General features: G+C 42.2%; 1 protein-coding gene across 1 annotated transcript; it reads left to right on the top strand.

The window, feature by feature from the left end:
• The first annotated feature begins 12,570 nt into the window (after nt 1–12,570).
• Nucleotides 12,571–12,942, top strand: LOC137030781 (ribonuclease H-like). The gene has a single exon (XM_067401215.1). It carries the CDS (start codon nt 12,571–12,573, stop codon nt 12,940–12,942), a length of 372 nt encoding a protein of 123 aa, XP_067257316.1.
• Nucleotides 12,943–13,701: the final 759 nt, after the last annotated feature.

Consider the following 13,701-nt stretch of genomic DNA (forward strand, 5'->3'; position numbering starts at 1 on the left):
CCCCTTTTATATAGCCGTGAAAGTATGTGATTGGACAATTCGTGACTTGTGGCCAATTTAAAGAACGCACACCGTTCATCCCACTACACCAACATACACTAAACACAACAGAGAACGGACGAGGAGTGAAGGGAGTGCGTGCAATATAAAGGCAGTGAGGATAATCAAGTCCAGGTGCAGGTGATGAGTGATGATGGGGAGATGACGAGGGAAGTGAGTGCAGGTGTGGAGAACAGGAGGAACATGGGAAATGTAGTCCAGGGAGACGGGATCTGTGACAGTTAAATTACCTAGGGTTATTTGACTAGGAGGGTCAGATGAACCAAAAACTATGATTTCAGTTTTATTTTCAATAAAATCGAGAAAATTTAAAGATAACCAAGCTTTCACATCAGATAGGCAGGCCCTAAGTGTTTACAGCCCATCAATATTAGGTTTTAGGGGTAAATAAACTTGAGTGTCGTCCGCATAGCAATGGAACGACAACCCATGTTTCCTAAAAATAGACCCTGAGCATATATAATAAAGAAATGGATCCCTGAGGAACACCACAAGATAGAACAGCAGCCTCTGATGAATATTCCCCAATTTAACACTGAACTTCCTATTTGTAAGATAAGATTTAAACCATTCAATGGCAGTAGAAAAAACAAGAAGAAGAAAGTATCAGAATTGCTCAGGGAAGCCACTGGTCAAATGGGTCCACTATGCAGAACTTCATTGCCCCCATAGCAAATCACTTTGTAGTTAGTGCCCTATGCAGACTGCATATTCTGCGTATATGGAACAGAGGCTGTTGAAGTAAAAGCTTTACATGAAGCTTTTACTGAAATGAAAACATGAAATTGCTGCCATTGATCAACAATAAATTCAACATACATGGTCTTTGGTTGTGGAAGCTTTTTTTCACCACAGAATAATAATAGAACCAAAGTATAAAGGGTAATTGTGACTTTTTATCTCACAATTCTGACTTTTTTCCCCCTTGCAATTAAACTAGTAATTGATAAGGGGGGAAAAATCATAATTGTGAGATTAAAAAGTCATAATGACCTTTTTGTTTTTTATTCATGGCATAAATAAGCTTTATAGATTTCACATGTGTAAGGGGGAAAATCATAAAGATGCACAATCCAGCACACATTCTTACTTCTCTCTCTCCTATATTTGTACCTTTCCCTACCCTTGCCCTAATTTAACTACTCCTCTCCTCCTTCGTCTGTTCCTCTCCCTTATTTTTTTCTCTCTGCTCCTCTGTGTTGTTCTGCATCCACACTGAACAAAATCCATTCAAAGAGTCCTATTTACTGTATGTCCATGTAATGAAAAGAACTTCAACACCTGGCTATGCCTCCAACTGAGATTGGAATCTACCATTTCTCAATATTTCAGTGATCTGCTAATTGAGCTGCTTTTGTTGCAGAAGTAGGTTTTATACTATATTTAAAGACTGGAACATACGGTCTTAATTTCTGACATGCTGTGTTTAAGCATTTGTAAATAAGTTGAGAAAGATCCATGATTTTGGTATTGGGTAAGCTTGTGTGAAAAGAAAATGAATTTTAGAAATGTGTTAAAGGTACAATATGTAAAATTTTTGCAGTAAAATATCCAAAAACCACTAAGCTAATGTTATATATTTTGCAGCTGATTACTAACAATATCTCTAATGTTTTCAACTAGGCCTACTTGTAAATCATGAGAAAATTCCCATTCTAAACAGTCACACGGGGCAGTGCAGTCGCCTGTCAATGACGTCAGTTACCTTTGTTACCGCCTTTACTGACGTAGAAACCACATGACAACAGTGCCGTGGACAAATGCGGAAGTAGAGTCTAGCGTCCAGCAAACCACTAACTTGCTTCAAGCAGTTCCTTATTTACTTCTTGCACGTTATATGGTGGATTGTGTTACTTATTTATGGAACATAATTACTGTTTACCATCTGCAGCTGGTTCTGTCGACAAGGACAGCTCCCGTAAACTCATGACCGGAAAAGCGGAAGCGGCGCCGGCGACTGTGTCATAATAAAAGTCCTGCTGCTGGTGAGGCGTGTGTTGATCAATCGCTCCAGCTCCTCGTTCAGCTCCCGCAACACTCGGTCCTGCTTTGCTTCACACTACAGTAACGTTAATAATCGCATCCACGAACATGAGTTCTTCCAGACTCCAATCCCTATTCTTTTGCACTGTCCATTGAGGTGGAGACCACATGTCCCAAGATTCCGCTTTCAAACTTGCCGTCATCAAGCTACGCCTTTGTTTTGAATAGGCTTCTAGCGACCTCTAGCGGGAAAAAAAAAAATATCACAAATTGTACCTTTAATTGACTGCATATTGTGTGAAAATGACATGAAATGGGTTAATGGTATGGTCACAACAGACAGATGTTGCTAATTGTGTTTAGAGTTTTGAAAATGTGACTACAGATTGGACAAAAGGACAAAAAATGCAGATATATTAAATTACAATTAAAAAAATTAAAAAAATAAATAAAAATTAGATTGAATGAAACAAATAAATAATACAATTATCAGTACATCACTATAGCGAGCATGTAAAATATATATAATGTGACTTAATAGAATCTAATTTTAGATTAATAATATTACATTTTCATCATATATTTTGAGTGTTTATAAAAGATAGATGCCTTTTAAATTTTAGGATGGGGGTCCCTCACATGAGGATGATCATATTTGGGAGTCCCTGTCATCTAAAAAATTGAAAACCCTCTGGGTTAGGGGGTCAATGGTCAACAGTGTAATTATAAAAAAATATAAAAATATAATAATGTAAAAACATGCAAGTGTTTTGTATTAAATGATTAATTAAATAGTACATTACAGTTTTTCACAGTTGCTAAGACATTTCTTGAAACATTTACTCATCTTTCACAGCATTAAACACAAATCCAAATCTTTGAACTATATTCACAAAACCCCTGTATACTCTTCTGGTAAAATCAAACAATCAGCTCAAAACCATTTCACCTGTACTCAAATACACACCAGTCAATATATATAAACACTACAGAGCATGCATTAGACATTATCAAAAAATGGAGAACACAGCATCCAGAACATGAGGTTACAGAAGAAAAAAAAAAGGTACAGTACTGTGCAAAAGTCTTAGGCACGTCAGTATTTTCACCCCCCCAAAAAAGGTTTTAAGCCAGTTATTTATATCTTTTGCTGTAGTCAATAGGAATTATCCGTTCACATTTCCAAACATTCATTTTGCCATTAATTGTAATAATCCAGTGAGATTTTTGAATACACAATAAGACTGATAACCGCCAGTGCTCCACATGGAGATCAGAGCTCACCATCATCAAATCCATCTGTGATTACATGAAGAAACATATGAAACTGAGACAAACCAAATCCAGAAGAACTGTAGCCATGTCTCCAAGAGATTTTAAGAAACCTGCCTCCAAAGCTGCCTGAGAAATGATGCCCAAGTGTACCTGGACAAGAGCTGTTTAAAATGCAAAGGGTGGTCACACAAAATATTGTTTTGATTTATTTAATATAAGTTAATTGATAAATAAAATCTATTTATAACAGTATTTTTTAAAAACATCCTCACTTTACAGCATTTTTACACAAGTGCCTAAAACTCTTCACAGTACTGCAGGTTTCTTCAAGCATCGTAGAGACACGGCCACAATTCTCCTGGATTTAGTTTGTCTCAGTTTCATCTGTTTCTTCATGTTATCACAGACAGATTCGATGATGGTGAGATCAGATCACTGTGTGGAGCACCGGCGGTTGTCAGACTCCTTGTGTATTTAAAAATCTCTCTGGATTATTACAATTAATGGCAAAATGAATGTTTGGAAATGTGAACGGATATTTCCTATTGACACACTACAGCAAAATATATAAATAACTGAATTAAAACCTTTTTTGGGGGGTGAAAATACTGATGTGCCTAAGACTTTTGCACAGTACTGTATATTGTATACAGAAAAAAAAAATTGCAATTTTTTTTTCACAAAAAGGATAGTTATCACAACTTAGTAAGGTGAATAGGACACACTTTAGATTAGGGTCCAATTCTCATTATTACCTAACTATTAACTATGACTTTTGCCTCAATAAACTCTTAATTACTGCTAATTAATAGTTAGTAAGGTAGTTGTTAAGTTTAGGTATTGGGTAGGATTAAGGGATGTAGAATATGGTCATGCAGAATAAGACATTAATATGTGCTTTATAAGTACCAATTAACCGCCAATATCCTAGTAATACACATGCTAATAAGCAATACTGCTTACACTCATTTTCAAAACTTTATACACAAATCCAAGAATTGCACACACAAAATGCAAAATGCCTCACATCTCTAGCAAAATTAAGCACTGCATTCATAACATCACAAACACATCTCAATAGCAAACAGTTGTCTTACGTAGCAAACACCATTGCCATAATATTTTATTTTTGCATATATCATATACACACAGTTATTCAAAACCTAAAGCTCTTCTTTCATGAGCTCCTATGTACATTCCTGTACAAGACTGAAAGTAATTGGCAGAGAGATGTTGAAAAATTCACTGTAAACATGAAAGCATACAGTATTACACAGTATGAAAGAAAAGAAATGCATCAACCATGTGTATGAACTTCCTGTTAGATTTTTGTGTGTTATGTAGAGAATTGTGTTGTGTTTTGAAAAAAAGTGTTTAATGAAGGCCGAGAATTAGTGTATGGTTTTGCAGATTTGATGTGTGGTTCTTGTGTTTGAGTGTCAGGTTACAGAAATTATTTGACAAGTAAGGATTTTGTGTGTAAGCGGTTGAAAAAAACTGTAATAGTGAGAACTGGACCCTAAACTAAAGTGTTACCGTTTTCTTACTGTAAATATGTCGAAGTCCAATTGCAAAAGCCCCCAAAAATCAAAGAATACTCTAAATGAAAGGCAAGTTACAGTACAATCAAAAAAGTTGTGCAACTGCAAAATCAAAGTTAATGGAAGAATCATTCTGCCTCAGTCTTCATGCTGGGTCCGGACTGAGGACTTAACATCACTGTAGCGTATGCACACGTATCAGGATAATCAATAAACTTTGGAATGTTCAGAACGCTTTTAGCATGCTGGACTGGGTTGTAAAACCCCCCCAGAGACTGACCAGATCCACATTCCAACACCCCACACACACAGGGACACACAAAAACACACACACAGACAGACACAGAAACACACAATCATACATTTTCAACTGTATTTGTAAACTACCACTATGCTGAAATATATATTTCATATATTTTTAGGGCCTATGCATGTTTCCTAGTGTTTAAATGAGTGTATTTGTGCTAGTGTGCATTTTAACGATATAATTTTGTCTGTAAACCATAACTTCTCTCCTATGCCTTTCTGACCTATCGAGTTTGGTCTCTCCGTAAAGCTCCGGACACGAGCTATTCACTGAGATATGTCACACCGCTGATAAATGCATTTTTCTATGTGTTTAATGATACTGTGAAGAACGCACTCCATTTGGAGATCTGATCTGAGAGTCATAAATCATGCAGATTAAGTCGTGAGGCCAAACAAAGGAAAAGCTTTCCCGCCAACTTTGCACCCATGTTATTGGCTACCCCACCTCAAGGAGGTGTGTCGGCTTATCTGTCATAAAAGCAAAGACGCACAATTTCTTGTGTGTTCTCTCCCGATTGTCTCACGAGCATCTCGTGCACGTTTTTCCCGGACCCCTCCGGTGACCACGCGCTGCCACCGCGCTCAGCTTCGGGATCGCCATCTTCCAGCGAAACTCACTCTCGTCCTCAGTTCAAACCTTCCCGCTGAACGGAGGAAGCCAACGAACTGCACCAGCGCTAACCTGAAATTCGACACACGCAACCAATGCAAGTATACTGCCGTTTCTCAATCTTAGATGATGAAACTGATTTCCGTGCTGGCTTAGGACTGGTTGTGAGTTTGCTACTTGCCTTCTCTCTCTTTCCTTCTCTAATTCTATTCTTGTACATAGGTGTGTATTTTCTTGTATATATATTTAGATGTATAACCTCTGTATTCGTAGTTTGCATATATTAAAACGTTATTCATGCTCGATTGTTCTGTTTGTTCTTTCAGCGGAAAACCCAAGTCACTTTAACGTTTTTTCGATCGCTTTATGCTTTAGTTATTTTCATGGCCAGAGAATAACTCCGTTTATAATATTCTGTGAGGGACTTAGTTTGCTGGACAAACGAGCAGTTTCTCTAAATAATTATTAAACCAGAACTAATCATATATGTAATTGATTATAATTCGTTGTAATTGATTCACAATATATGTTTAATTCCCCATTGGGTCGATATATGAATCATAATTTATTCATAACCTTATGAATTATTATATTCATATTTCATCCATAAATTGATTAATAACCGCTACATTTCGTTACATATATTATTTGGTGGAGAATGCGGGCAACGTTTTAAACTTGGTTTTCGGTAAAAGAGCAATGTAGAATAATTTTGTATGATTTAACTTACATGCGCGCTTTATTCAGTGAGAAGACGCACGGGTCCTCACTACGCACCGTTAACAAGCTGCTGTTTGTGTCTAGAAACACTGCAGGCATAGCCTTGGTTGACCGTGAAATACACTGCAGTCCATTGATATCTCAAGCTCGTATCTGTGAAGGACGACAATCTTTGCAGTAAGTTACAGTTTTGAATATTAATTTCCGCTTGAATAAACGAATTGAATCGTGTTCAGCGAGTTTAGAGGGTCGTGGCGAGATTCCTGCGATCACTCTTTCGAGGCCTCATTATATTTACCCGCTATTAAATCTGAATTTCTTGTGTCGTCCAAAAATTCACAATAGCCGGTTTGCTCCTGGGTTACGTCGTTTGGACTAGCTACCCAAAACCACGTGATCCCCGTTACAGATCTAATCGGAAAAGCAGTCCGTCTGGTTTATCGATTGATGTGTGAGAGTTTGGAGCTATATCAGCATCCTGATCCAATGTTGATTTGTAACCCGCGGCGAAGGAATCCCGCAAGCGTTACATATTCGCGTGCATTAAAGTTTGCACCAAAGGGACTGATTCCCAGAGTTGTGTACCCGTGAGTAAAACGGTACACATATATTTATGAAAGAATCCGCTGAGGTTCTATAGTTGTAATCGTGACCGTGCAGTTAAAACAGCGTAAGGGTCAGAAACCCACAAGCGCGCTCGTTTTTGTATCACGAATTAAAGAAAGGGGATGCAGTAACTCTGACCAGACGCCAGAGGGCAGTCTGCTCAGGTGTGCCACCCCTCCCTACTTATTGGTTGTGTGGACTCAGTGACGCCACCGCGTGGACGTTCTGAGTTAAAGCCGCTCCATACTTTGAACTGAAATGATCTCCAAGTTATCTTTTGCTTCTCTATACTGCGGGGAGTTGTAAAAGTAATTTGCTTTTGGTGGTTATGCTTTCCAATCATTGTTGGAATGTGGTTTACTGATTTAAATTTAATTTAAACACGTTTAAATTTTTAATTTAAATTGTTTCCCTTCCAACAAGGGAATTCACTTTCTGAGAGTGCGCCCCCTGGTGGACACTGTCAGATAAGTCAATTCTCTTTTCCCTTGTATTCTTTTTCCTGTATTCACAGATCTACTTTATTTTATTTTATTTCAGTTTATTTATTTTATTTTTATTCCACTTTGTGTTATTTCATCCATTCCCTTTTTGTCTTTTCTCTCTCTCAAGTTATTTCTTTAGTTTACTTTGGAAATTCATTCCCTTTATTACTTAATGTTTTATTTTATTCACTCTTAGTTCTGGGTCCTGTGTGTTATTGGCTGGCAATAATATTCACGCACACCCAAGCCTCCCTTATTTTATACACTTATTTTTTAATTTAATTAAATAACATTTAATTGAATTTTAAAATTAAGTAGTGTCAATCAGTTGGCATTTTGCTCATCAACAAGCAATTCTCTTTAGGGAACCTGCAAATAGGGAAGGCTTTCTCCTTTCTTTCTCCCATTCTGTTATTCTATGCACTCATTTAAATTTAATTGAACAGAGTTTAATTCAAATTTGAGTCAAGTGCCTCTGAATTATCCTCTTTTCTCTTTTTCCCATTCTGTTATTCTGTGCACTGATTTAAATTTAATTGAACAGAGTTTAATTCAAATTTGAATCAAGTGCATCTGATTTGTTTTTGTTTTATGTTATTTTTACTTTTGTTCTGCTTCTAGCTAGTTCATTTTAGACCCCTACTCTTTTATCCTACACACTTAATTATTTAAATTCTATTTAAACAAGATTTAAATTGAGATTTAAATTTACAATTAAGTCGTGTTTACCTGACTGTTTGTGCACTTGCAGAGAAGGCCCTTCACCGCCGGGTGGTGAGTTGACAGTCGCCCCAGTGAGTTCCAGTGAGTGGAGCTGCCTGGCCTGGCGCTTCTTACACTAACCGTGTGTGAATCGTGGACATTCTGACCTCGTATCACGGGCAACACGCAAGGACATCAGCGAGTTGTGTATCAGGTACAGGGAGGCAACGAGACCCGGGGTGACAACAAGCGGCAATTTTGTTTAATTTCCCTGCTCAGGCTTCTGCACGACAGAACCGCCCGTTTGGAGTAACTGCCCGTAAAGGGGACAGACTCTGAGTTCAGGGAAAACTCAATTTTGACTGGTCACTCGGGCCGTTGGCGCAAATACCTTACCGAAGTGCGCAATTGTACTGGTGTTCCCTGTTTGAGAGGTTGCACCGTGTTACAAAGGGGACAGGTGGCCACGGACACCGCAGTAGAGTGTTTGAACGTCGAGGAAAGGTTGCCTGCCATTGAGTTCTTATCTGAGCACCCACAATTCACCCAGGCCTAAATTAGTGACATACAGTCATTTCACCTAATTGAAAGCCACAGAATATTACATATTCTTCAATTACTCAGGTGCGGGCCAACCCTTATGCTCTCGATCCATACCATCCCTCTAGGTTTTATGACGCAACAGTGCACTCGCCTGACACCGTCATAAACCCAGCTGGAATAGGAAGTTTAAGTTTCACTTCTCCCCTCTAGCCCTTCTGTTTTAGTTTATTGCTATTCTATTTTTATTCCTTTCTATTTGTTTACTGCTCTATTTCTCTTTTAATTGCAGCCACCCTGTTCTGTTTTGCTTCTCTACTGTGTTTGTTTCTTTCAATTCATGTAAAAGCAGAGCCTGTGAGAGCCATCACGGAAAACTGAGTAATAGATAGACGACCGAGCAGCGAGAGTCATGAAAGGACTCTTAGGGCTACCGCCTGTCAAAATCTTTATTCAAATCCGGCACTCACCCACACAAATTGACCCGCGTGGTCCTTTTTGCTATCGACAATTAAGTGTCTAGCCTACATTCCACTAACTGTCTGCACCAGTTAACTGGAACCAAACCAAAGAATTATATAATCATGCATTATTATAAGTCGTTAGCCCTGCGCATGCTTGCATTGGTTCTGTTTGTGCTGTCTTTCTCTCGCCAACAGCAAGCTAACGTGTTCAGAGCAGCCAGCCCCAGCACCCATGGGGACGGACTCAAGACCGGGTTGGGCTCCCTGACCAGCACAATCCTGCCCAACGACGCTGTGGATCCCCAGCACCTAAGCAACGAGCAGCTGGACGACAACCTGAATCGACTAATGGCCCACGATCCAATGCCGAGCTACAAAGAGTGGGCGAGAGTCATCCGAGCCATCGCCCACAACCTCAAGCTCCAGGCGGAGGACGCCCGGAGGAATCAGGCCCAGATTCATCGTCACCACGATCAGCGACTCGTCGAGACCCAGGACCAGCGTTGGACAGCGGACGAATCCAAACCCGAGCTGCAGGAGGAGCTGCAAAGACTTCAAAAGCCCTTGCAGAGCTCCACCTGGAGGTGGAGCGTAGAAAACTGACTGGAAAACTCCAACACAGCGAAGCTCCCCTAGCCAAAGCAGAGACTACACTGAAAGACAGACACACTAAAGCCCTGACCTGTGAAAATCATCTTAAACAGGCCCAGAAAGGAGTTATGGCTCCGAAACAACAAAGAGACTATGTGAATGAACTTGACACTGGTTACAGAGTACTGAAAAGTGGCATGGGAGGGGAAACACACATCACCGAGTTTCCCCTAACCAGTCAAGAAGCCCTAATTCCAAATGGGGTTAAAAGTCCACTGCCCAAAACGTCCAATGGCCAAGAACCTTCGCCAGCAGCTGTCACATCCAACTGCCAGCACCTGCGACAGGTTCTGATCCAAAAGCTTTCTGACCCTGCATCAGATCAAGGGCTCCCTGCTGCCATGGACCTAAAACGGGGCAGACTGAATAACCCATACACTTTCTACAGCCGAATGCAAAGAGGGTACTACGGAGCACGTAACCAGCCAGCAACGGAGGAAGATTTCATCTTCAACCCTCTGCTTCTCCGAGAGCTGCACCCTGCGGTGAGTGATCATCTGGCAGCCTTGGCCTGCTCAAGCAGCATGTCTATTCAGCAGCCGCGAGACTTGGTCGACGAAGCTCAAGCCAAGCAGAGAACTGCGTCTAAAAAGACTGTAGAAATTCCAACCAGTTACCCAGACTCCGATCACTGTCCAGAAACCTGTCCTTACCTTTTTGAAAGACTGAGAAATGAAGCTGAAAGACAAACTCAGACTCTCAAGTCACAAAGATGTGAGCTGAATGTGCAGTCGCACAGTCCAAATGAGGTCCACCTTGAACACACAGCTCCCACACACCACACCATTGGTCGAGTGAGCCTGGTAACTCCTGTGTGCGTAGCGCAAATGGACACGTTTCTCTGTTCCACTCACAAAGACCTGCTAGACTGTTTTGAGCCCTTATTGAACGCCAGACCACTGAAAATCTGGGCTCAAGTGTGTGAACTTCTGCCTTCCCAGTCACCCAGGCCACCTGAGCCAGACGGTCAGGTCACAGAGGTCGCGGGAAATCTCCCAGCTAACCGCGGGAACCCTGTCTCAGAGCACAGTTCAAGGTCGCCACCCGGCGTACTTCAACTCACCATAGACTGTAACTCTCTCTGCTCCAAGGTCACGACAGACTCACAGCTGAATGATGTAACTACAACAGACATTATTCTCACACTGTGGGCAGGCAACTCAGCCTTCAGCCACACGCTGTTAAGTGCTCTCATTGAAGGAACACCGGACCTCCCATTTGTCAACATGCAAATACGCTTCCCATTGGACTTTCGTCTGTCAACCATGATGACTGTCAAGGACATCTGCGTTTTGAACTTCAAATGGAACAACCGGCATTTTACCCATCACTTCCTGGTCCTTCCAGACCTCCTGATGCACTCTAATGCTCATATGGACAGTGCAAGTGAGTTGTTGTGGGCCCCTATGACTGTACAGCTTCCTGTTGTTCCTGTCAACACTGCCAACTTCCTGTCAGGCCAGACTATCCAACAGGTCTGCATCCTGATCAACATACAGGAACCTGTAGTACCACCTTACACCAAAGGAGGTGCTGTTTGGATCAACATACAGGAAATTGTAGTACCACCTTACACCAAAGGGGGTGCTGTTTGGCTCAACAGGCAATGTGGTCAAACCCTAAGCCACATGCTGGGCTCCTTCACACTGTCACCTGAAGGCGTGGAACTTGGACTTGCTCTAAAAGCCACACCGCTAACTGAAGTGTCACCCTACGGAGTTCACAGCTGGCTCAACGAATGCATGGTCACAGACATCAGCATTCCCAAAGCCCACCATCTAGAATGGATAATGGACCACGGCCCCTATGACTTTGAACGCAAGTTAACAGTCATTAACTTAATACCAGCTGCCATGGTCCCAGAAGGAAGCTTAAGCAACACAAGTTTCACAGCATCCTTCAAGAGCATCTCCATCACTTCCATCAAACTGGTACCCACAGAACAGGTGCACAGAACGGAGCTGATGGAGGACAAACACCTTGCAGTACCCACAGTCGCTAACCAGCCTGCCTGTGAAACTCAGGAAAGCGCTGCACCTCGGACAGCCAACCTGACAGCTTACACCACAACAGAGGAGCCCTTCCCAAGGTTTGAGCCTAAAGGCCAACAGATCCAGAAAGATGCAAGTGCGCTAAAGAATGATGCAGACTGTCGAAGACTCAGAAACGTCTTGCACAAATTCAAAGTGACATTTGACAAAGACCTTTTATGCTGTGGTCTCACTAAACTTCACACAGTGCATAGTGCAACACACCCAAATGCTCCTCCCACCTTAATCAGGCAGTACGAAGGTCACATCGCCCCACATGAACCAGTACAGGAGGTTGTTCATTCAACAGAAGGAAAAGGTGTTATCTGCCCATGCAACAGCACCTATTCAGTCCCTACCTGGTCCATTGTCAAACCAGACAGCAAGTGGCGACCCACCAGCGACTTCAGGAGGCTGAACCAGCAGGTGCCACTGCCACAACGTGCCAGAAAGCACAAGTCTGCACGGAGCAGAGATTCAGCTGCCTGTCAAAACTGCTATAACAGCACACCAGCGTTGACACTTGAGATACTGGTACCCCAACAACAGCGACCAGCCTGTCACAGATACCTCAAAGAGAATGCGTGCCAAGGAATGCCCACGGCCTACGTCGATGGACGTTCCTACAACCATGAGGGCATCTTACAGGCAAGTGCAGGGGCACGATGGTTAAACAACCAACCCTGCCAACCACAGAACAGCAGGTGGGGTCCCCAGTCATGTCAGTATGGTGAAGCAGCAGCGACCCTCAAAACCTTTCAAGTCTCCTCTGTCCATAACATCAGAGAACTCATGTGCACAGACTCACACTTTGCCAGACCTTGTTTCACATGCCATCTTCTGGGCTGGAAACAAACTGGTTTCAAGACTGAATGCAACAAGCAGGTGAAACATCAACACATGTTCCAGACACATGATCACCTCACCCAAGCACACGACATGATCGTTTACTGGGAAAAGGTGTAAAGATGCTTAAAGCAACCAGGGCGTGACAAAGGCGTGAACGACCAAATTAATGCCCTTGCCAAGACTGGCACCCTGCATGACAAGCTATGGTCACACCCACCCCATTCACCCACCCTTAGTGTGGCAACAACAACCCGCAGCCAGCGGACTGTTCCTGCAACATTTCCCGCCTCACTGCCACTGCCACTGACAACCAAACTTGCCAACACTTCCATGCAAAAGGTTTTGTACCACCACTCATACCCCTCCAACCTCCCGTTCACGGCACCTGGTCCCATGACCGACCACATGCTGCGTGTGGGAGTGAACTTTCTAAAATATGTCCCTGATGTCTTCACAGCGCCAAAGCTTGTACTGCCACAGGGCCAAAAGGGGGTGAACTGATATACACCCACGACACACCATGTGCCAAACACCATGGCACCAGAACTATTTATGAGACTTTGGAACAAGTGGCGTACTGGCCCAGCATGCAGAAAGATGTGGCAAAGTATGTCAGAGAATGTCAGGTTTGCTGTCAAGTCCAAACTGTAAACCCAAACTACAGAGCTCCACTGCAACACAGAGGAGTCACGTTTCCACGGTCAGTCGACCAGAAAGACTGGACTGTAAAACCTCATCTGATGCTCATGGCCATCACAGACACCATACAGGAGTCAACTCAGGTGTTCCCCACAGAACTACTGATGGCACGGCAGGTGCCACTGCCGTTGCATCTGTACCAACCAGGAGACTTGAGTCTCATCACAGCCTGCTCCC

This window comes from Chanodichthys erythropterus, chromosome 11, assembly GCF_024489055.1.
Source record: "Chanodichthys erythropterus isolate Z2021 chromosome 11, ASM2448905v1, whole genome shotgun sequence".
NCBI lineage: Eukaryota > Metazoa > Chordata > Actinopteri > Cypriniformes > Xenocyprididae > Chanodichthys > Chanodichthys erythropterus.

Excerpts from the sequence above, each read along its gene's own strand:
- LOC137030781 (XM_067401215.1), top strand. The coding sequence starts at position 12,571 with ATGCCCACGGCCTACGTCGATGGACGTTCCTACAACCATGAGGGCATC.